Source organism: Meles meles, chromosome 12 (assembly GCF_922984935.1).
Source record: "Meles meles chromosome 12, mMelMel3.1 paternal haplotype, whole genome shotgun sequence".
NCBI classification, from domain to species: domain Eukaryota; kingdom Metazoa; phylum Chordata; class Mammalia; order Carnivora; family Mustelidae; genus Meles; species Meles meles.
In genome coordinates, this window is record NC_060077.1 from 50,900,971 (window position 1) to 50,925,138 (window position 24,168).

Here is a 24,168-nt window from a genome sequence, read left to right on the forward strand (position 1 = left end):
CCGGGTCAGTCTGGGAGACAGCAGCAATTTCCAGGGTACACACAGCACCTGGGGTGAGTGTTTAAGGAAGAGTAATGGACAGATATGCAAATTATTTAAGGATCTCTAAGTCTGCACGCCCAGAGCTCTGCCCTCAGTTTACACAATCCTGCAGGCAGGAGACCAGTCTTTACCAGCATTTTGCCCTGGGGCGGGGGTGGGGTGGACCCCAAAATGCACACTCCTGAGAAGAGACCAGCAATAAAGCAGCTCTGCATCGATGGTTCCCGGTACCCAGGAAGGAAGGGGATGGTGTCTCAAATGTGCAACAAACCTCTCTAGACCTCAATCCATGAGCTTCAGGAAATGTGGGGTGTCCCTCCAGCTGTGTGAAGCTGTGTTCCAAACAGTGGGACAGACAGCATCACTGTGGAGATGCCGGGTTAGTCCACGCGGAACCTGGGTGACTACTTTCTTGTTCCTAAATATTCAGAAGTGTGTTTTACTAAGTATTAGAAAATACAGCTAGCGCATCAAACCTGTGAGTTCACGCCTACTATCACCTGGGACGAGTGTAAAACAGTCAACAGAAAAATACCAGGCAAATATGAATACTGGTGAAAAGAGGGGTCAGGACAATGGTGCAGGGCAGAATCTGAAAAGGGATGCCTGCTTTACTCCTGTCTCCTCCGAGGCATCCAGAAGGATAAAGGAAAGGAGGAGACACTGGATAAAGGCTTGGTAATAGGGAACACTGTGATCGGTAAAGCTGATGTGGAGAGCTGCCCTGAAGAACTGGTCTTTTTAGTCCAAACCATCCCGCACCTTTGGGGGGGTCTTTCCCAAAGACTTTCACACAGCAGAATTTACAACCGCAGTTTCCCCAGGCTTCAAAGCAACATATTTTCTGCATAAAGGAGCAGTGAGTAAACAGCAGAGCCCAGAATGCTAATGCTTTAACCCCTTAATCCCCAAACTACCTTTCCCCCTCTTTCTTTTAAAGTCCCCGATGAGGGGCGCCTGGGTGGCTCAGTGGTTTAAGCTGCTGCCTTCGGCTCGGGTCATGATCTCAGAGTCCTGGGATCGAGTCCCACATCGGGCTCTCTGCTCAGCAGGGAGCCTGCTTCCCTCTCACTCTCTCTGTCTGCCTCTCTGCCTACTTATGATCTCTCTCTGTCAAATAAATAAATAAAAAATCTTTCAAAATAAATAAATAAATAAATAAATAAATAAATAAATAAAGTCCCCGATGAGAACACTGTGGTTAGTAACTTTAAGAACCACAGCCTCTCCTTCTAGGCTCTTTAGGAACAGAAATCTACTCTGCAACACACAGGAGGGGGCCAGATACAAATACAAAGCACACCAGCTCAGCTGACTGCCCTTTGGGATTTGGGAGGCAACGGTCAAGAGCAGGTCTGCCTTCTCCTCCATCCCTCCCCCAAAGGAAAGAAAAAAAACTTCCGTTGAAATGTTAACTACCAAGAGTGGGGTGGGGGGAGTAGGAATACTTAGAGAAGAAAAAAGCTGGAATTAGATGCCTTATTACTTTAAAGTTATGATTCCAGGTCAATGGCTGAATTCTTCTGTTATGTACAAAAGTACTCAAACCAAAACAAAGCTATGATTAGGGTTCTATCAAGATCGTCAGAAAGGAGACATCTGAAAAACAAATTTGTATGTTTCCATGTTAGAGAATTACTGCAAGCAACCAAGTACAGAAACAGCAGAGGGAGAGATGAACAGGTGGGGCACAGAGGATTTTCAGGGCTGTGAAACACCTCTGTGGGATACTGCAAGCACTCGTCCAAACCCACAGAAAGTGCAGCCCCAAGCAGGAACACAAAGGTAACATAGGGAGGGAGCTGGGTGCTAAGGAGGTGTCAGATGGGGGTCATCAACTGTAACAATGTATCACTGGGCCACAGGAGGTTGACAGCGGGGGAAGGGTACACTACTTGGGGACAGACTGTAGTGGCCACTTTCTGGATTTTCCACTTAATTCGGCTGGGAAGCCAAAACTGCTCTAAAAAAATAAAGGTTATTTAGAAAAAATATATGTTTAAAAATGTGTACTTCCTGCAAATAACAGTAATCTTTTCCCCCAGAAAAAGCTAGTAAATAGAAACCGTTTTGTGGAGCATCTACTTTATTCAGGCTTCATTCAGACTGGAGTCTAAAACTTGTCTCTCTCTGCGTACCTGCAATATACTTACAATCCGGTAAAGTGGTGCCAGCGAGAGCTAGCTGAATTCCAGGAAACTCAAGACCCAGCAAGCTGGCTGTAGAGAATGAAACTCGTCCATTGCCTCCCTGGTCTGAGAGCCATTTTCATAAAATGCTCCTTTTTTTTTAATTTTTAAAATTTATTTATCTGAGAGACAGAGAGCCCAAGAAGGGGGAGCGCCAGAGGGAGGGGAGGAAGCAGACTCCCTGTCGAGCAGGGAGCCCAACATGGGGCTTGGTCCCAGGACCCTGGGATCATGACCAGAGCTGAAGGCAGAGGCTTAACCGACTGAGCCACCCAGGCACCCCTACAGTGCTCCTATTTAATCAAATTTTTCTTTCAATACATTGGGGCTCTATCTTGAACTCTATCCTCTGCTTTGTCCATTACTCCACTCGAATACAAAGGATAAAGGATGTGCATGTTCTCCTCCTAAACGGGGAGGACCCTGTGACTGAGGACTGTCCTTCAAGTGGGGATCTGGAATCCTTCACTGACCAGGAACTCACGGGGGCACCCTGGGAGGCTGGCAGGCAAGGTGGTTCTGAGCGCTGTGGGAGGGAGGTGAGGCTACAGCGTCCTAGTAGTCTAACCTGGGTCAGTCAGGAATTTTAGAAAAGTATATGAAAGTATTAATAAAACAACCCAACGCCAGTCACTCCACCCATCCTCTGGATCCTGCTACCCCACCATCCCTCTTGCTCTCCATGGACTCTTTTCCAGCAACATGTAAACATGTCTGGGGCTCTTCTATCTTAAAAACCTACAAAATCCTCTCCCTCGTCTCTAGCCCTGACTCTCCTGCTTAGTCCCTCTCCTGCGGCCAAACCTGGAAGCAGCAGCCAGTTCCTCTCTCCGCCTCTCACCACCCCCACCCCCAAATCACTCCAGCGTGTCTTCTGCTCACCATTTACAAAAATACTGCGAAGACCACTAACAGCCCCCCTGTAGACAAGCCAGAGACAAAGACTGAGGTCCCATCTTACATGAAATCCTAGCTGTATTAACAAAACAACCAGTCCCTTGGCTCCTGATACACCGTACCCTGTAAGTTCCTTGTGGCTCCATGCCGGCTACCCCTTCTCTGCTCTGCCTAGGAATATTTAAGTGTCTTGGGGCCCTCTTCTCTCACTACCATTTCTTTCTACGGAAAATACTCCACCCTGAGGGGCTTCAATTATCATCAATAAGCTGATGAACTCCCTAGCTTTACGCTCCAGCCCAGACTTTTGCCAGACCTGCTTATCCAACATTTCCACTTGGGCTGTCCCATGAGCCTCTCAACTTCAACATCTCCAAAGCAGAACTTCCCCTATTCCCCAGGGCTCTCCCTCCAGCAGACCCTGTTCTAATACGCAGCACCACTGTCTGCCTTGAACCACTTCTGCGCACCCCTAGCTCCCCAGGATTAGTCTCCACACCCTGGGGATTCTACCTTTCAGATATCACAAAACCATCCACTGCTTCTCTTCTCCCCCTCTACAGCCATCTTACATCCCTCAGGTACCATCACCTCTGTCTACCCTTGTTTTGCTTTCTCTGCAATTCACGGTCCACATCGTAATTGAAGAGAATTTGTTTAAAAAAAAAAAAAAAGAGCTGGACCCTGTTCTTTTTTGCTTAAAACCCTTCCATAATTTCCCAGGCCATAGGATGAGGTCTGACACCTTTAACATGGCCTAGACAGGATACGGTCCTTGCTGAGAATGATGTAGCTTTCTCTCTCACCATCCCCGCATCACTCTCTATGCTCAAAGCTCAGATTTCCTTTCAGTCCTAGGATATTCTAGAATGTTCCATGCTCTTTCCTGCCTCAGGCCTTTGTGCATTCACTTCCCTCTGTCTACCATGTCTCTCAGATCAAAATCCTTCTTCCCTTCTCTGTTCTCTCTGCTTCCCCTTGAAGTGAAAACAAAGAGTAAAGCCCAAAGAAAAACGAAGAGTAACAGACATGTGGAAAAAAAAGTACCAAGGAAAAGGAAAAATAGGTTTGTATCCTTTTATGAACTGTACTTGATCCTCTTAGACCATCCTTTAAATTTAAAAGAAACTATAACCCAAGGAGGTTGTGCCTAAAACCAGAACAGACATAAATTCCCAAATGATATTAAAGAACCTTGAGAGGACTGATTTTATTTTCTGTAGCTGTGGACAATGAAAGGCATCTGGAGTCCATGAACATATCTCATAAAAGTAAAATGGTGTTAGCGACAACAGTCATTGATATTTCCTAACACAGTGTATGTATGACATCTCTTAATATTAATAGAATTAACACTAGGAAAGCAAAAAGAGACTAAACAACCACAAAACCCAAGGTAGCAAGCCAGACAGACACAGACTGAAAGTGAATGGAACTCTTCTCCCTGAATCCAAACTGTAACACTGACCCCTAAAGTTGAAGTTCCCTGAGAAATTCTCATTTTTATACTCTCAACTCTATAATGTGAGCAAATACTGTAGACCGCATGGTTCTGTGACATTAAATGTGTGCCTTCATAAAAGGGTTTTTCTTAGCTGTTACGAGGTTGGCGGTTGAGAGTGGGAGAGACAGAAGGGGAAATGAGGGAGATGGGGAAAGGAAAAAAGGAGAAGACAGTCTGATTGGGCCTGCGGTAGAGAGGTGAACACTGGTCCCCACCTACAACACAGAGGAAGAGACTGAAGTCCAGGTTTGGTGACCCTGGCAAAGTCCATCTCAGTCTTATCCCTCCCTCATCCCCCGAGTGCACAACCTTGCCAACCAGACTCACACATCTATGAGGACAGCACTGCTCCCATCACCAGTTATCACCAGGTGGTGATTCATTTGGGTTAAGTGCTTCCCATGTGTGCTAAGAAATTAAGAGAAGAGGGATGCCTGGGTGGCTCAGTCAGTTAAGCGTCTGCCTTCAGCTCAGGTCATGATCCCAGGGTTCTGGGATGGAGCCCACACTGGGCTCTCTCCTCAGTGAGGAGCTCGCTTCTCCCTCTGCCTGCCGCTCCCCCTGCTTGTGTGCTCTCTTTAACAATAAATAAATTAATAATAATAATAAATAATAAATAAATAATAAATAAATAAATAAAATAATAGTAACAAGAGGAGGAGGAGGAGGAGGAGGAATCAACAGAAGAGAGCAAATTAAATGTGGAACATATGCAACAAAACTTGACTTCATCTCCGGCATAGTCTTAACCGTCTGATGCTCAGAGCAGTGAGACACACATAGGTGTGCAACAAAAGTTTGAGGAAAGTTGGTTTTTTTTTTTTTAGTGGGACTGGAGGAACTTTTTGTTTCTAATCTTCACAGCTAAAGAATTAGTTTCCATTCTTTCAAACGAAGGTGAAACAGCTAACTCCTCTCTGCTCAAAGCTAAGAGGGCAAAGATTATCAATTTACCTTAGAATGTTAACATAAAATAGTTTTATTCATGTCTATGAATATTTCTGAGCACCTCCAATGTGCCAACCGCTGTACCAGGCATGGGGCATAAAGGAGCAAGCAAAAGAGGCGATGTCCCAGGCATGGATGTTATTTAAAGAATAAAACAAATAAAAATCATGAAAATATTAACTCTCACTCTTAAAAATATCCAGCCATTATTTTCTGAAGGGGTCCTCTGCCTATGGCAAATAAGAAATAAAATGACCCTAAATCAGTTAGAGAATTTCAACCATAGGTTGACATAAATAGACATATGACTTTATATAGCACATTAGGTTGATTTAAAAAAAATATATAGGTATACGCATCCTTAAAACACATGAATGCCCCAAAGAGAAATGGCAGCAGACTATCAGCACGCCAGCATGTGGTCCAACAGACCCAGGTGACACTGGAATTTACATCAAGGAGCAGCGAAGGCTCTAAAACAGAATTTTGTTCAGTGCATTTCAACTGTGATCTAATTTGCAAACATTTGATTTGAAAAATTGGGTTTGCAGACCTTCTTGCCAGGATAGGATCACAGGAAGGGATTAAGGAGAAGGAAGCCGGAAAGGTCTCCTGACCAGGTATTCCTGTCATAGCCGTCTTACCGAGAAGGGCTTCTCGTAAATTGGTTTAGGTGAGCTTAGGATTCGGTTGAGTTTAACCAGTCTCTGTGCCAGCTCCTCTCTCATTCTCGGGTGCTAATCCCGGGACTCCTCAGCATCACAAACGGTTGGGGGAATGGTTTCCCCAACAAGGGCCCGCCTGTGTTAATACTTTCTTTTGAGTCCATCAGTAACACCTTAGCTGCTTCCTTTCACGGGATGGGGAGAAAAGCAGAATTTCCGACAGACCTATTCAGAGAGGCAGTCCTCTCTGGGGTGAGTGGGCACCCCAGAGAAGACAGACCTTAGTCCCTCAGCGGCTCATGCTGCACGGGGGCAGCAGGGGAGAACTGTGCCCAGCACAAGTATTAACTGAGTCAAGGCTGAAACAATCATATCGTAAAGGTTATGGGTAAGCTAGCAGGTGAGGAGAGGGGGGCTTTGTCACCCAAGAAAGAGATTCTGAGCCTACAGATCAGGACTAATTCCTAACTCTAGACCAGATTCTGCAATTCAAGCTCCCTGAGTCTCCATTTCCTCTTCCCATCTAACAAATTGAGATGGTCAGAGGTGTTACGCACTTGAGTTTTTAAGAAAGCCATACTAGGGGCGCCTGGGTGGCTCAGTGGGTTAAAGCCTCTGCCTTCGGCTTAGGTCATGATCCTGGAGTCCTGGGATTGAATCCCGCATCGCATCCGGTTCTTTGCTCGGCAGGGCGCCTGCTTCCCCTGCTCTCTCTCTGCCTACTTGTGATCTCTGTCTGTCAAATAAATAAAATCTTAAAAAAAAAAAAATCCACACTAACCCCCATGCTATCGTTTACTGTCCTTCCCCTACTATCTTGTTAGGGAAACCTGATGTTCACTGTGGCTCACCCAAGAGCAAGCATCTTTATCTACAAGAGTGGACATAGCCAGTAACAGCTAGCTCCCTCTGCCCTGGGTTCCTGCAAGCCCACCTGCGATTAGGATGCACGAGTGGCCAGTGTGTGTGGCCTGCTTCTGTAGGAAGGGGGACCCAAGTGATGGAGGAGGGGGGCGGGGAGCAGTGCACATCAGAAGGAGGGAGTGGCCACCCAGTCAATTTAATCTGTTAAAGATAGTTTCATTAGTTTTAATGTCACTCCTACTTGAATGTCAAGTCCCTGAGAAATGAGACCTTCTATCTTGCTTTTTACTTGTTGTCAATGAAGCACATACTAGGTGCTCAATAAATATGTATCAAGTAAGAGACCCGGAATCCAGTCCTGAGTTTGCCACGTACTGCTTGCCCTTCTTGGGGCAGGCTATTTATCTTTCTAGACTCGAAGACTGTCATGGGGATTAGATAGAATAATGTGCACTCAGTATTTCCAGGAACATGTTATTCATGTATGTTAGCAATTCAATCAACCATGGGGATGAATTCTGCAGGAATGAGCGGTGTAGCCTACCACCAAACAATGCACCCAACACTTATGATTAATACATAGTTCAGGATGTAGACAATGTTTACTGATTTCATTGCTAAACAAGTTGGTATAAGCTAAATTAAGAGTAAAATGTGAATTATTTCATGATTTATGACAGCTAAGCAAGTATTTTATTTGTCAGGCAGGAAAAGAGAGTTAAGAGAGTGACATAATCTCTCTCAAATTAGCACTTTAACACAGAGTGCCACTGTTCTATGCAATACACTGCCAGAAAGTTTCATATTCTTTATTGCATCTGGATGAGATCCTTTGGGGTTGTAAAGCAGCCATGAGAATTTTTTTTTTTAAATTAGTAAAAGAAAAAAGATGCTGCAATTTAGCATCTTGTCGTATGTACTGCTTTTAATGATAGAGGTTTAGAAGATCCTAGTTATATATTCTATAGGATTAAGATACTTGTTTATTCAAACAAATTTACAATATGCTTTACTGGTATCAGTATGCTTGATGAAAACTATAAATAAAAAGATCAGTTATAGAAATTCAAGGCTTATGATCAGGAAAAATCAAATGGTGTATTTTTCAGTGAGATGGATAATTTCGCTGAACACTTAAGACTTACTTATGTTGCCAATATTTATAAATCATTTCAACTCTGCTGTTTAAAACCTACTTGAAAGTTAGTCCAAAATTGGGGCACCTGGGTGGCTCAGAGGGTTAAAGCCTCTGCCTTCGGCTCGGGTCATGATCTCGGGGTTCTGGGATCGAGCCCCACGTTGGGCTCTCTGCTCAGCGGGGAACCTGCTTCCTCCCCCCTCTCTCTCTGCCTGCTTGTGATTTCTGTCTGTCAACCAAATAAATAAAATCTTAAAAAAAATAAAGTTAGTCCAAAATTAATCCTTTAAACATATGATATAAAGTATACTTGCAAGGCTTAGTTGGTAGACCAGGGGCTCTTATCTCAGGGCTATAAGTTCCAGCCCCCAAACGGGTGTGGAGATTATGTAAAAAAATTAAATCTTGGGGCACTGGGTGGCTCAGTTAAATGTTCTGCTCTTGATTTCAGCTCAAGTCTCAATCTTAGAGTTGTGAGTTCAAGTCCCATGCTGGACTCCATGCTGGGTGTGGCACCTACTTAAAAAAAAAAAAAATCTTAAACAATGAAAGAGCTTACGGAGGATCAGCTGTAAATGATAACCACTCATCTACTTTTCCTCTGGCTTGTCAATAATCTCTAACCAAGAGAATATTTAACAAAGTTACTGCTACTGAATCTGTCTTCTGGGCTTTTACTACTCACAACAGTATTCCCACTATCCTCCTCTAACAGATGAGAAACTAACTAAGCTGCCTAAGGCCATTCACGGTAATAATTCTCCTAACCCTAACTTGGTCTATCCTTCAACAGGTCTAATTAGAACTGGTGGAGAGTGTTGTTTGGCTCCAAACTTTCTGTAAGCCTTTCCTCCCTTTCCTTCCTGCATCTCTTGCTAGTTTCCCCTTTTGCTCTTGGGTCACCCAAGTGTCCTTTACCCTCCTGTTATCTGCTGTCACCCACAAAAGGGCCACATGTCAGTGGCTGTCCCTTCCCTCCGATCGCCTTTCAGGAAGAAGTCAGGTGACCCGAGGCGGGCAGTGGTGTCTGTCTCACCGGCTGGTTCTGGCTGAGCAGGAACTGCCTTGCCAGGAGCAGCAGCAAGGGAATGGCCCCTCTGCAGGAACGTCTGTCATCCTGCGCCAAGAGGTAAACCCTAGCCCCATAAAGCGCCTCGGTATTATTAAACAGTTTCTATTTGTCAGGCACTTTATAGTCATTTTTATTGGTTCTTTTTACTAGTCATAACTCTGCATCAGAACAGGGCTTTTTCTTTTAATTAAGTGCTCTGAGTGAAGTGGGAAAGCGGGGAGGCCTTGGGGAGCACGTCTTCAGCCTCTGCCGCAGCCAACAGTGAGGCCGGCAGAGACCGGTGGGGACCCCCCCACCCCCATCCCTGCGACCCGCCCCAGCGCAGGACCCCTTGGGGAGCCACCAGCCCTCAACCTCGGCACGGAGGCCCCCACGGAAGGTCCCTAAATCAACCCAACTGAGCTTTCAGCCCCTGTCGTCTTGACTGCGTGCTGGCATTTGGAAGATTGGGCCATTCTATTTCACCCTAAGCCAGAACGTTCCCTTTTGTTTTCCTGCAACTCCAAAAGCACAGGAATCACATTGAGATCGTTTTAGTTTTTAAAAGATCCATGGGGGAGGGGTGGCTGGGTGAGTCGCTAAGCATCTGCCTTCCTTCCGTTCAGGTGAGCCCCACATCAGGCTCCCTGCTCCACAGGAAACCTGCTTCTCCCTCTCTGGCTCCCCCTGCTTGTGTTCCCTCTCTCACTCTATCTCTCTTTGTCAAATGAATGAGTGAAATCTTTGGGGGGAAAAAAAAAGACACATCCAGGAATGCCTGGGTGGCTCCGTGGGTTAAGTGTCTGGCTTTGGGGCACAGGTCATGATCCTAGGATTGAGCCCCGCCCCTTCTTTCTCTCCTTCCCCTGCCCATGCTCTCTCTGGCAAATTATGATACAGTCTTTAAAAAAAAAAAAAAGACACATCCATGTGGACACTTGTGGTTCAGTGTCCTTTTTCTATATAGCTATATAGCACTAATTTCTTTTTTTTTAGATTTTATTTATTTCATTCACAGAGATCACAAGTAGGCAGAGAGGCAGGCAGAGAGAGGAGAAAGCAGGCCCCCTGCTGAGCAGATAGCCTGATGCTGGGCTTGATCCCAGGACCCTGGGATCATGACCTGAGCTGAAGGCAGAGGCTTTAATCCACGGAGCCACCCAGGCGCCCTGTAACTGTACTACTTTTTAAACTTTAGTTATAAATCACGGCCAAAAAAGTACCAGTGGATAAGAGGCCCAGACCTGGGGTTGGAACTGGAACTTTCTAACTTTGATCGTCCCTAGTGAGGTGAAGTTAACCTCTCGGAGGGTCTGTTTTCCTTACTTACAGCATGGGTATGACAGTTCCTCTCCGCCCCGCCCCTCTTTCGCTTGTGTGTAGAGACTGTCACAGGACACATCCCATGGCAGGGTTTATTTTCATGTTCCTTGTCTGCCTCCTCCAGGGACAAGGACTTGATCTGTGTCCCCACTGTCTATCTAACCCAGTACCCGACACTAGAAAGTGCCCTATGTGGCTTCCTTATAATGAAGTCACACATAAGAGAGCCCTTTTCACAATCCACAAAGCACTGTTTACAAGTACCTGAGTACAACCAAGGATTCACAGTACGGTCCCACGGAAAGGAGCAGGGCTTTTCGTGATTGCAGAAGTGGTAATTATAATGTAAACTGCGACAGAGGATCACTTCGAATTTTTGGGTTGCCACACGAATATTCCACCTTAAATACATGCTTCGACAACTGGGTGAACATTTGGAGGGGCTGACAGGTAGTGAAACGTGGCACCTCGCTTTGTGCTAGGACATTGGAAATAGCTGTGTTGTCAATGTGATAGCAAAGAAAAGGCTTAAATTGTGACAAAGACAAGATTTTATTTTTTCCAAGTTTTCACATTCTCCTTATACACTTTTAAGATTTCAGTGTTTAGTCTTTCAGTTCCGTTAGGCCACCTTCAGTCCCATTTCTTAGACAGTAACACATACCAATTACTCTCCAAGGTTTACTTGTGAATAGTCATTAAGTGAGGCAGGACCCTCTGCTTCCTCTCCCACCTACTCCTTTTGACTTTATCTAGGTATTGCCATTCTGTTTTCCAGTGTCGTCTTCTCTTTACTATTTCTAAGTTATTCCTTACCTCCAAATTCCCACCTAGTACACAGCAGGTGCTCAATAAATGCGTTTTATAAATAAACCCTATTCTGAGAGTTTTCCTATATAGCATTCTTCACTTTGACTTTTCTCTTCTGAGATCATCATTCATCTCCCAAGAAGTGGTTCTAAAACATATCACTTGAGATGGTAGTTAAATTCAGGGATAGGATCTAGGAGCCGCATGATCCTCTCTGTAAGTTAAAATAAAAACAACTCAAGAGACACACTTAGAACCTCATCACTCCTTCCTCTTATGAAATGATCCAGAAAACAGCAAAATCACCAGCACTATGAATATCCTATTATTAAAAAAAAAAAAATCAGCACATGAACGAACACGGAGTTGTAAGGCAAAGAAAATGAAACTAGCTCCACCAGCTTTCCAATATTCTTGTTATACTTTTATAACAAGAAACCATGTGTCTCTACAGCAACATGATTTTAAACTCCTACCTCAATCCAGTGAAAAATAAACATCCTGCAAGTCTTTTTTTTTTTTTCCTGGAGTTAAAAAAAGGAGGTATTTGTTCACAAAGGAAGAAAAATATCTAAAATCAATTTAGATATAGTTTTGTCAGAAAGAATTATCATAAAATAGAAGCCAACACTCCAAATGAGCTGGCTTAATAAAATTAACAGATATATAATTGTATTTATTAACTAACAGAATTAATGCAATTCTAAAAGTGCACAAAGTTATCCTTTTAAAAGGACCATGTGGCTGACTGCTGTGAATAACTGAAGGGCAAACTAAATTAGGGGTAATGGATCCCGGCGTCGTTGTGTCAATCATCTCTATTTTATAAGAGCACTTTGTCAAACTTAAATCACAAGAGGTCATTAACTGGCCAGCAATACTGCATCAGACCACCACCAAAATTACCCTGATTCCGCAGGCTGTTCAAAACATGTACTATGGGGGCGCCTGGGTGGCTCAGCGGGTTAAAGCCTCTGCCTTCGGCTCAGGTCATGATCCCAGGGTCCTGGGATCGAGCCCTGCATCGGGCTCTCTGCTTGGCTGGGAGCCTGCTTACTCCTCTCTCTCTCTCTGCCTGCCTCTCTGCCTACTTGTAATCTCTATCTGTCAAAAAAATAAATCTTTAAAAACAAACAAACAAACAAACATGTACTATGAGGGGCAACTGGGTGGCTCAGTCGTTAGGCCTCTGCCTTCAGCTCCGGTCAGGATACCAGAGTTCTGGGATCCAGCCCTACATCAGGCTCCCTGCTCAGCGGGAGGCCTGCTTCTCCCTCTCCCACTCCCGCCCCTGCCCCCTCTGCTTGTGTTCCCTCTCCTGCTCTATCTCTGTCAAGTAAATAAATAAAATCTTTAAAAAATATGTATTTGGGGCACCCTGGTGGCTCGATGGGTTAAAGTCTCTGTCTTCCCCTCAAGTCATGATCCCGGGGTCCTGGGAGGGAGCCTCACATTGGGCTCTCTGCTCAGCAGGGAGCCTGCTTCTCTCCCCCCACCCGCACCTGCCTCTCTGCCTACTTGTGATCTCTGTCTGTCAAATAAATAGATAAAACCTTTAAAAAATAAAAATAAATAAAAATTAAAAATATATATTTATTATTATACCTCAACTTTAAGCAGAATGTCTATTGATTTATATACCCCCCAAGACGGAAGTCGAGTTTTAGAAAATTATCGTCCAATTATGCATTAAGGAAATGCAAATTCCACAACACAGGATCTAGCCAACTCTAGGCCCTACTTCTAGAATACTGAAAGTTATTACCATAATGACCTTCTTAATGCTGTCAAACTCCAGTGTTATGATCACTCCCAGAATCCCAAATCGTTCCAAATAAAATTCCATATATTATAAAAAGCTGTTGATCTCCTTCTAAGCCGACTTTTGCAAATCTGATGGAGTCCGGGCATATGGCCATCAGTGACTCTCCCTACCCCTTTAGCACTTGAAAACTTCCAAGGTTTTCGAAAGAGAAAGGGGAGCAGTTTGCAGAATAAACCTACAAGGTGTAGAGATCAACCTTGCCTGGGGCAACGGCAGGTGCAAATCTTAAAAGCACAGGAGGGAAAAAAACAGGCTTTTGGGTAAAGCATCCATGGGGAGGAGATGGCTTGCTTTTTCTGTTCTTTTCTTTTTTAAAGTTTTATTTATTTAAGTAATCTCTACACCCCATATGGGGCTAAAACTCATGACCCTAAGATCAAGAGTCATACTCTCTTCTAACTGAGCCAGCCAGACGTCCCAAAAGCTTTCTGAGGTAAGTGAGAGACAGGCAGGTCCTGGAGAGCCAGAGCGCAGGGGACGCCTGGAGGCTTCCTAGCTGCTAGGAGACAAGAGGAATGGCTACGGGCCCAAGACTGGGCAGACTCCTGAAGAAGAAACAGCAGAGGATCCGCACAGCCTCCCGACAAGCCATTTACAAGAGAAAACTGAAGACCAAGACTGGGTTTACCACCAAGATCAGTAGTTTTTCAAATGTTAGACATTCTGTTCTAAGATATCAAATGACAGAAAATGTTCCCAGAGTGCTCAGGCTTTCAGGGCTTCTCAAACAGTAGTTCATGCACACGGGTGACCCTGCCAGGTGGGTGTGACTGTCTTCCCCATTGACCAGGGAGGAAACTGAACTACGGGCATGGGGGTGGGGAAGGGGGCTGGCACCAGCATCTTCTTAACTGCTGTGGGACAGGGCTTCTCAAGAGGTTGCTGGGTCCCCAGAGCCACCATGGGCTGGGGGACCACACACAGCAACACAGAAGCATGGACTCATGGCAAATACTCTTTTGGGTTCCTGCTATTTATTTATTTACTTATTTTTGCTTGACGGTAACAAGTTCTCTCTTCTTAGGTTGCTCCAGGAAAGCACCCCGGGTAGTAATATGAATCCAATGTTATACCACCTTCTCTTTATTGGATTTTTCTATCTGAATGGTTGGTAAGAATTTTGGAAAAAACAGACTACGATTTAAAAGCAGATGCTCGGAATCAACCAGGTCTGGATCTGAATCTAGGGACAGCTACTGATCAGTTGTTAGACCTTATGCTCAGGAGCCTATTCAGGGGCGTGGCATGGAGAGATCTGCATTTCTGACAAGTTCCCCAGTGATGCAGAGGCGGCCAGTCAGAAGACTACGGTAAAAAAAACAAAAAAGCACCCTGGAATGTCTTGGTCATTATTAATGATTACACTCCGCTTCCTAACTATAGAATCGGTCAGAAGTTGTGACAACTGACATCACAACTCTGCAAGGCGGGGTCTTGTTCGTCCCCGAAGACTGCAGCCCAACAGGGTGAGATCTCTGCGGCCAGAGCACACTTCTCTTTCCCTCCTGCCTGGACTGGGGCCAATGGCTCACCTTGAACAGCTAGGAAGCTGGGAATGCTGAAACGGCTCTCATGTCTAAGTTATATTCCTTCAAACTACCTGGCAAAAAACCCCAAAAAAACAAAAACACAAAAACCAATATAGCAAGTTCAAGTCTCCTAACCTATCCGTAAGCTCAAGACACTTGCCTTCTCACACCACAATAACAAAATGGAGGATTTTCTCATGTATCAAGTTTATATAACACGTATGTGTGCATCTCTATCCGTATGAGTGTTATTATCCATGACCATGTTGTCTAAAGGGGGGGGGGGTGGAAAAATTACAAATACCAAAAAATGTATCTGTACATATATAGTGTCTCTAACTAGCCTGGGTCCCTAGCATGTGGCAGAAAGCACCCACATGGGACAGTTGCTATGAACAACAGTTCCCTTCTTCTTGGGTTGAGAGGAAGGGTAGGGGCTGAATGGTGACACACCTGACTGAACCGGGTTAACCAGCAATGGAGATGCAGAGTAAAACTGGAACATGATGATTAAAAGCTTCCAAACTAGTCCTGATGTTCTAATTTGGTGACCATATTACTCACAAAGGAAGCACCATTTATCTCTGCCATCCTTCAGCATTCCTCTCCTTTTTTCCTAGAAGCCCATAACCTAATGCTCTCTTAAATCTGTCAGCCCTTTCAGGTAGCACATTTTTACCTCCTTCCTCCAGGACGGGATCAACACGCCCATCTTCCAAGGGCTCGCTGCCAGGTGATCAGGGGAAAGCAGTAGTTCAAGGTGTGAATGCCGCTAGAAAGGTTTGCATGAGAAAGGTGATTTTCAAATGCCTACCTGAAAGGGTGGGAGGCACAGAATGGGCTGGTGACAGGTGAAAAAACGGAGCTGCTCTGGCAGGCTCCCAATCCTCCCCCTTCAAGGTTGCCCTGAGTCCGTCAGCATCCCAGGGTTGCATACACGGACTGATTCAACACAGGAGCCCTTCGTCATCCTCACACCTCTCTTCCAGTATGAGGAGCAGCTTGTGACTTCCTGCTGCACAGTCAACACACCCAAACTCATTGCCTGGACAGCCAGAAGGGGCTCAAGTGTTCACAGTCACTCAACAGGAATCCCAGCTCTCAGAATGCAGTGGGTTTCCAGAAGGAAGACCCACTGGGGTCCCCAAAGCAGCCCCGGGGCAAAGCTCTGTGACCGAACAGCTGTGATCAAAAGGTCAGACACTCCCGACTGTTTACAGTCCTGTAAGAGATCGCCTGCTTTTTTCTTTCTGAAAAATCCCCTGCATGGGCCAAGTTTAGGATAGGATATGAATTTAAAAAATGAGTGATGAATAAAAGTTGATGGTCATATATAAATGTATCTTTTTCAGGGAGAAAGAACAGGCTCTGTTCATTGTTAAAGTATAAGCTGAAACAAAGTCTGGCTGTAAAGAAAGCTGAAGAGGAGGATGGGGAGAATTAGTGAAAACCTGAACCACGTCTAATGAGGCTTGGCCTCCTGGAGTAGAGAGGATATACTGTGGTCGGCTGTCTAGTTTAAAGCCACGCACGTTAGGAAACACAGCTCTGGCGATGGTGAGGTATCTCGGCCGGCTTAAACACTCATTTATTTCCAGACTATGCAGAAACTCATTCCCCATTATAAAGACTTGACACCCTTCCGAGCCCATCCTCTCTCGGGGTACAGCAGACGAAGAGACAGTTTTACAAATCTGAAAACCCAACAGGCCCCAAATTCTACAGACCCTAAAATTTTAAAAGTTCATCTGTTTCCATGGTGATGTGTGCATATCAAGTAGACAATCCCTCCAGCTTGAAGCCCACTAACTTGTTCATCCTCTGCGATCCCCCGCTGAGGACAAGAGCCAAATCCTGCCCCTTTAGACAGCACTTAGCAAGTGGACAGAAGCTCGATCAACCAACAGTTGACTTGAATTCAGTGTCCTTACGCCACCACTAGAACTCAGTAAAAAAAGGGTATCCCTGCAAGGTTTCAAATCTGCAAGCTACGTTTTCTTTCATTTTGGTTCATCAAGGTCAATCGACAGCCCCCTCTTGACCAACTAATTTCCCCTACCTTCTCCTCTTTCTAAATTGTCTAGAGAAGTCTTTAAAAAGGCTCCTGACTAACTGGTATTATGCAGTGAAGGGTCAATCAAGAGAAGTAAGAACAGGTCCTAGAAATAAAGGTCTAGCAAATGACAGATTCACGTTACATGTTTGTTTCCAAGATTATCAACACGGGCAACTGCACTGCAATTTCTACATCAATTCTGCTTTGCATATGGCATCTAGGATACCAAAGGTGAACTTGAAACTGAACTTTTTATTAAATAACTGAAGTGGGGATTTAACTGGCCTAGGCCAAGGCCGAACTTGCTTCCACAGTCCCATGTGCAAGGAGCCGTCCTACCTGCAGACGGTGCTCTCATGAGCAGTGACAAGAGGACTGCCTTCCAGGTAACATTTGTTTGGGGGAGCCAGGTTTTAAAATCCAGGTGACACCAAGATTTAAGTGTTAAATGAATGCCACTTTCTCATTCCGCAGCAAATACTTCTCTGTTTCCTGGATCAGCTTTAATAGTGAGCTGACATACAGACGGGTTCATAGCAATTTAGAATAATTCACTTATATCATGACTGCAATATTATATGAGTTAAAAATACAGATTTCTTTCCTAAAACAACTGCTGCAAAACAGTCAGTGCTTCACCTTTTAACTTTCTTTATTCTGATCTGGTTTTAATAGTTAATGAGGCCAAAATCCTGCCAATGCTACTACTTGCTAAGGGGAAAATGGATTAATTTACAAAGATTCCTGGTACAAAAGCCATAGTAGGAGATGCTCAATAACTGTTTCCTGCATGAGTGAAAAAAAGTTACGTAGTTACGTAACTGACACTTAGTTTCTCCACCAATTTGAATGGGAGAGCAAATACTCCTGTAGCAGGAAAAGGAAGGTAGCCATAAACTAACATTAAAAATCAGGAAAATGCCCTTTTTAAACAAGGTAGCTAATCCTAACAGCTCCAAATAACTCATAAGAAAGTTCTGTTACAATTGCTTTGGCTGTTAAACCCACTACACTCCCTTCATGTTTATAGAAGTCTGATTCCCTCTTTAAGAAAGAGAGTAGCCCTCCCAAATTAAAAACAAGACTTTGGTGACTATTTCAGTAATACATAAAATATATGTCTGTTTTGTTCGGGCTTTTTTCCTATTAAGCAGAGAGATAGATTATTCCTTCTCCCTTCCCACACTAAGCACCTGAAGGAAGACTGCTTCCCCAGCGCAATCAACATCCGACTTCTCAAAGGCAAAGTCACTAAAGACTGTGAGTGCCCCACAGAGAGGCTGCTCCAATTTTCATTTGGGAAACTGTACGGACTGACTCTGGCCCCTAGTGAAGCCAATGAAACAGACACAGACCCTGTGCTCCACCAACCCCAGAATCTCCCCACTACTCACTCCCACCTGCAGAATTCCTTAGAAGTATTTCTGGAAATAATCTGGGTTAAAGTCAAGTAAGAACTGAAGACACCTTTGGCACATGCTTACGAACGTGTCTAAGTCTATTTTAGGGAGCTGATTTTCACATTTTTGTTTGGTGCTGGAGAGAGGCACGGTCTATAAAAGCTTTAGCAACAAAGCTCTGATATTTAGAGAATTTAAATCCTCACTATATTCTTGCGTGTCGATGCTAAAGACTAAAGTTAGAAATCTCTATGCCAGGATATCTAAGCTGAAGTATTGTTCTCTGAGGCAGGAAAAATGCTGTATTTTCGTGCAAGGAGAACAGCTCTGAAAAATGTAGGATGGGCTGTGCTAAACCTTTTTAAATGTACCATGTGATCTCCCAAGACTGCTAGGAAGCTGCACCGTAACTGGATCATCTTAGGTCACAACAGCTATGCAGGAGGAGGGGAGACAAGAATTGCCCTTTGCTTTTAACAGCCATTCCAGAGAATTAAAGAGTGGACTCCTTAAAGCAACCATCACAACTCTCACCACGACTCCTCGCCACCCTCTCCCCAAAACCAACAAAAGCCAGTAAATTCACAGGAATAAAAATCACAAATTCCATAATCGTTAATCCTTGAATGCATTCATTTTTCAACCAGTCGCACAAAGGACACACTTAGTAACACTCTTCAAAAAGTCAAGTCTCAAAACGTAGAGAGTAAATGCACTTAAAGGAATAGGCTCTTCATTTTTTGAGAAACTTGCACTATTAGAAGAGATCGGAGCATCAGGGGGTGAGTATTGTCAGGAAGTCGAGAATAAAATGGCCAACAGTGGAATTCCGTGCAATGCCACTGGTTGGGTCTAGCTGATACTAAGGTTAGATGGCCTATGTTTATAATTAAGTAATAATGACTGAAGCTCAAGGTACACACAGCATTTCCTGAAGATTAATGACCGGCAAGAGGAGCTGGCCTCCTGAAGCAGTGCCTTGGGCCACTAACCCCAGCCGGTCTACAATACCCAGGAAATGCCCTGGACCTCAAGTGGTTCTGTGATTTTAACAAATACAAGAGGAAAAAGTTTAATATCGGCTTTCTACATAAACTAAACATTCGGTTCACTCCTTGAATACTCAGACTTTAGAAAGCGAGCTCTACAGGGGTTAACAAAAGAGTTTCCTTAAAACTCCTTAATGCTGATTAAAAAAATTTAAACATAAATAAAAAGCTGACTTAAATATGTGCAAAAAGAACAACTTTTTGTAGTGTTTTAACTACAAGAAACTTATGCAAAAATGTTTGCATAATAACAATCTAGCCAACATATGGACACTCAAATCTATATTTAAGTTTAATCTATATTTATCTGACTCTAACTCAGAAAAAGAAAAGAATCCGTAGTCAGGTTTAGAGACTGATTTATCTCACTCAGTGGAAACAAGACTATGACGGGGAAACTGCATTCCTCAGACCAAAACAAAACCCACTAAGCAACTCCCTCCTCCATCTTCTGTGAACTTAAGTCAGGAATCTATAGGACACTATATGCCAGACAGATGCCAGCAGACAAACCGCTTCATTATTATTCCAACCAGACACAGATTTTAATAAACCTTCTCAGGCGTTTAACTCTTAATCAATCAGGCGCTACCCTAAACCAGGAAGTTTTAAGGGTCTTACTTGATCAGAAGAATGTGAACATTTATTTTTGCTTTCAGAGAAAAAGCAAATCCAAATTCTCCAAAGAAGAATTCTCCTCTCGAGGCTCTCACAACTGCAGAAAGCCACCCCCTGATCTATCGGAAATGTACCACGCACACTGGAAGTAGAGAAAGACATAGCCTGCAGGTCTTGTGTACTTTAGAGAACTTTGGTGTTTATATTACCATTCACAGCCCCTTTCTCTGCTGGCCTTGGGGCTTGCTGATTAGCTGGTAAACCTCTGAAAGGGTCAGTTTGTCCAGAACTGGAATTTCCACTTCAGAAAAAGCACAGAGGTACCTGACATCTGTTCCTTGAAGGCCTGCACTACAACCTCCAGACTTACGGGGGAAATTCCTACTTCTGCTTGATGGCAGGGAGGTCAAAGTTGTAAAACCTCCAGGGGCTAGGCCTGCCTACAGAATAGAGCACAGTCCCCAAAGACCTTTGGTTTCTGGCTCCTAGAGAAGTCTCCAAAAGAGGAACACAATTTTAAGAATATGAACCTATTCCTCTAAATAATAAGACCAGAAGCATCCAGGGAAGCCCTCAATCTCCACCTAAAATTTGGTACTGCTTAGAATTAAATAATTTTAATATTAAAACAGTCCCCTAATCCTTGATGAGGACTCTGAAGCCCAGAGAGGTGAACTAATTTGCCCAAGATGGCTCAGCTTCTGGGCTACGTGCAGCTCTTCACTATGGGTGTTCTTGCCACCCTACTGTGCTGCTGGGTCTTAATTAAATATCTCCATTCTTGAGTCTTATCTGCCCTCTAGATGGTGAGCCTCATGGGGCAAGAGACAGGCAGCAAGGTTTGGTGACCGCGGTGCTGGGCACCACAGGGCACAGAGTCTGGCTGGTAGTGCAGATATCTGTTCTATTAACAAGTGACTTCAGCTTCTGGAAACTACACCCCAAACATCACTTTACATTCAGCTACCTGTTACAGCATAAACTGGCACTGGACTGCCAATCTCTCCACTCTCCACCCACATACAGGAAGTGGGCTTGGCATGTTTTCCTTTTCAGTATGGAACCGTTTTTTTTTTTTTTTTTTTGTTTTTTCAATCTTCGTAAGTTATGGGTAATATGCAAAAGAGTATTTTAATGGTTGCTTTATTCAAATATATTTTAAGTAACTGCTTCCTCTATATGCATGGTATTCCTGCACCCTGCCTTAGAAAACTCCTGCGTTCAATGGAGAGGCGGCTGCCTCCAACCCTTTTGTTCTGCAAACTTTGAAGTTTTAGCCTTTCTGCGCAGCAGGGATTTAGAGAGCGTGCCTTCTCACATCTTTTAAGGTTGGATGTAAACTTTCCTGAAAAGCACCAAGAGTTAAGCTTCTAAGAGTGATCTCCAATCTGATTCAGTATATTTAGTACTTTTTAAAACTCCTCCCCGCCCCCAACCCAGACCTGCATTAGCACAAGTTAGTCCCAAATGGTACCACAGAAACATTTCATGCATAGAGTTTGGTTTGGTTACCTGGGTGGGGGAAACAATAGCAGGTGAAACTACTGTGGGAGAATTGGTGCTTCTGTGCCCATTGGCTTCTGGAAGAAGAGGCAGGGGGTCGTGTTTCACGGAAACCACCACCACCGCATCCACAGGCTCCGAGGGGCGGATACAAAGTCTTTTGGGGGAAGAGGGGCCGCAGATATCCCCCGACCCGAACACGGACTCGTACAGAGCGCGCTTGGGCGCAGCCTCGGATTTCACGTCGGGCGCGACCTGGCTGTCTTTGGGGAGGATATAGGTGTTTCCCAGCGAGGGCGGCTGGGGGCGGTGGTGGTGGGAGGGATGGGTGGGGGGGTGGTGGGAGTGGTGCCGAGCCGCCCCGTTCAGAGCCTCCGCGTAGCAGCCCTGAGGGGCGGGCGAGCCCAGTTTGGTGCCGATGCCAGCGATGCTGTTGAGCGTGGCGATGGAGACCGCGCCGATGCAGTGGTTGGTGTAGGTCTTGGAGAGCTTGGCCGCCTTCGAGAGCATCTGCATCCTGGTGCCCAGCAAGTTCTTGCCGATGGCTTTGTTCTCGTACCAGGTCACATCGCCCTCGCTGCAGTGGTCCCGGGGCCGCTGGAAGAACGCCTTGCAGAGTGGGTTGCGCTTCGACAGGTACTTCACGAAGCTGGCGTAGGGGCAGAACTCGGTGCCCGTCTCGTACATGCGGGGCAAGTTCTCCTCGTCGCTGCTCTCTGCACGCTTCTTGCTCCACGACGACGAGCGCGACTTGTGGTAGGGCCCGAGGGACTTAAAGTAGACGAACTTGCGGCCGTCCTCGTCCATAGCCAGCCCAAAGGAGTCCTCCTCCAGCTCGCGCTGGTTCTCGCGGCCGCGTGTGCAGAAGTACATGCACGTCTCGAACCAGACCTTGTTGAGCAGCCCGAAGGGCGTGTTGGTGCTGAAGACGCTGGAGGTGTAGAGCTTGCGCAGGTCGGCACGCGTGATGGCTTGCTTCTGCACCACCGGCCCGGCGCCCTGCTCCTCGAGCTTGCGGATGACCGCGGCCAGCGTCAGGTTGGCGCTGCGCAGCTCGGGGTCCTTGGTGAGGTCGAGCGTGCGGCAGTACGGGGGCTCGTTGAGGTAGCGGTTGAGGGAGCTGCGGATGCTGATGAGCGACGACTTGCTGTAGAGCTGGCCGCTCTTGGAGCGGGCCTCGGCGTAGAAAGAGCGCAGCACGCGGCACAGCGCCCCCTTGTCCATGGTCTCGAAGTCCGGGCTCTGCGCCTTCTCGCTCAGGTACTCCCGGAAGATGCGCACGGCGTAGCGGGTGGCCAGCCGGGTGTTCTCGCTCAGCCGGGCCCGCTCGGGGCGCTGCAGCACGTCGGGGTCCAGCTCGGCGTTGTCCCCGGGCGGCCCGCCGCGGGCCCGGGGCGCCAGCAGTCGCGGCGGCGCCTCGGGCTCCAGCGCGGCGCTCTGGTCCATATTGATCATATGGACCGGCTCGGGTTCCAGCTCCTCCCCGGCCGAGTCCTCGGGTTCCAGGGGCTCATCCCAGTCCAGCCCCATCTCCTCCTCCTCCTCTTCCTCCTCCTCGTCCTCCTCCAGCCCCCCACCTCCGTCCTCCTCCTCCTCCTCCTCGTCCCCCGTTATCTGCACCTCCTGGATCTCGTCGTCCTCCTCCTCTTCCTCCTCCTCCTCGCCCGCGCTGCAGTAGTGCGGGCGGCCGTGGCGGCGGCCGCGGCCCCCCGCACCGCGCTCGCCCTCGCCCCGCTCCCCATTGTTCTCGGCGGCGGCGGCGGCGGCGGCGCTGGCGCTGCCGCCCGCGCTGGTGTTACAGTCCCCGCTGCCAGGCATTCTCGCCATATTGCCGTCTCTCTGCCAGTCCTCGGGCAGGGCGCATGCGCTATATTGGACCGCAGCGCTCAGAGCTTTTGTGTTTAATGACCTTCAGCTACCGGGAGGCAAAGCCGGGCTCTTAAAGGAGCCGCGCTCCAATTGTCAGTTTGGAGCGCAGCTCCGGAGGGGCAGCGGCGCGCAGGGGATGGAGGGGAAGGGAGGCGGGAGTAAGTTAGACAGGGAGAGGGTAAGGACGGGGGCTGGCTGGACCCTCTTCCTCCCCAACCCCTCTCCTCACTCCTAAGAAAACTTTGAAGGGGGGAGGGAGAAAGGGGAGGGAGAGCTGTCGGTGGGGGTGAAACACTCCCAACTTACCCTCTGGCGGAGTGGCGCGCGGGCCCGGGCGGGAGAGGGAGGGCAGGCGGGAGGGCAGGCGGGAGGGCGGGGCGGTCTCGCTTCTTTAAGTAATGCCCGAGGAGCAGTGCCCCTTCCACCGCCCCCTCATTGCCCCCCGGAGCCGGGGGTTCCGGGAGGCGGCAGCGCCGGGCCGGCCGCGGGTGCTGCTCGGAGAAGCCCGTGTCTGGGGCCGCCCGGAGCGGAGCGGAGCAGGCAGGTTAATGAGCAGGGTGGAGGAGGCACCGCGAGGCCCCGCACCCTCTCTGCGCCCGCGGCCAGGGCGCAGCGGGCGAGGCTTGGGAGCGGGATGGGGCTGGCGGCGGCTGCTCCCCCACCTACTTGCTGGCGGCGAGGCGCGGGGGCCTGGGGCCAGCCGCACGGCTCCCAGCTCCCTTTCCGACTCTTGCAAAGGAGCGAAACACGCCCCACGTCAGCCTCATCCCTTTCGACTTTTCCAACAGCCTCTTTTAAGCTGTCATTAAAGACCTGGGGCGCTCCCCGTAGGTCTAGGGCAAGTCCGCGCCGGTCCCGCCAGCCTGGGGAAGAAGCAGGAAAGAAAGA

At 46.7% G+C, this 24,168-nt stretch overlaps 1 protein-coding gene across 2 annotated transcripts in view; it reads right to left on the reverse strand.

Annotated features, from left to right (window-relative positions):
- KCTD1 (potassium channel tetramerization domain containing 1) overlaps positions 1-23,719 on the reverse strand; it is a 91,130-nt gene extending 67,411 nt beyond the window's left edge. Inside the window, exon 1 of one of the 2 annotated variants that reach the window (XM_046025520.1) lies at positions 23,587-23,719. Coding sequence is in view for 1 of the 2 variants with exons in the window: in XM_046025519.1 (XP_045881475.1) it covers positions 21,421-23,238 (1,818 nt within the window). In the remaining variant the exon portion in view is untranslated. Of the gene's footprint in view, positions 1-21,420; positions 23,327-23,586 lie in introns of those variants that run through there. The other variant, XM_046025519.1, reaches the window with a different exon arrangement.
- Between the last annotated feature and the right edge of the window lie 449 nt (positions 23,720-24,168).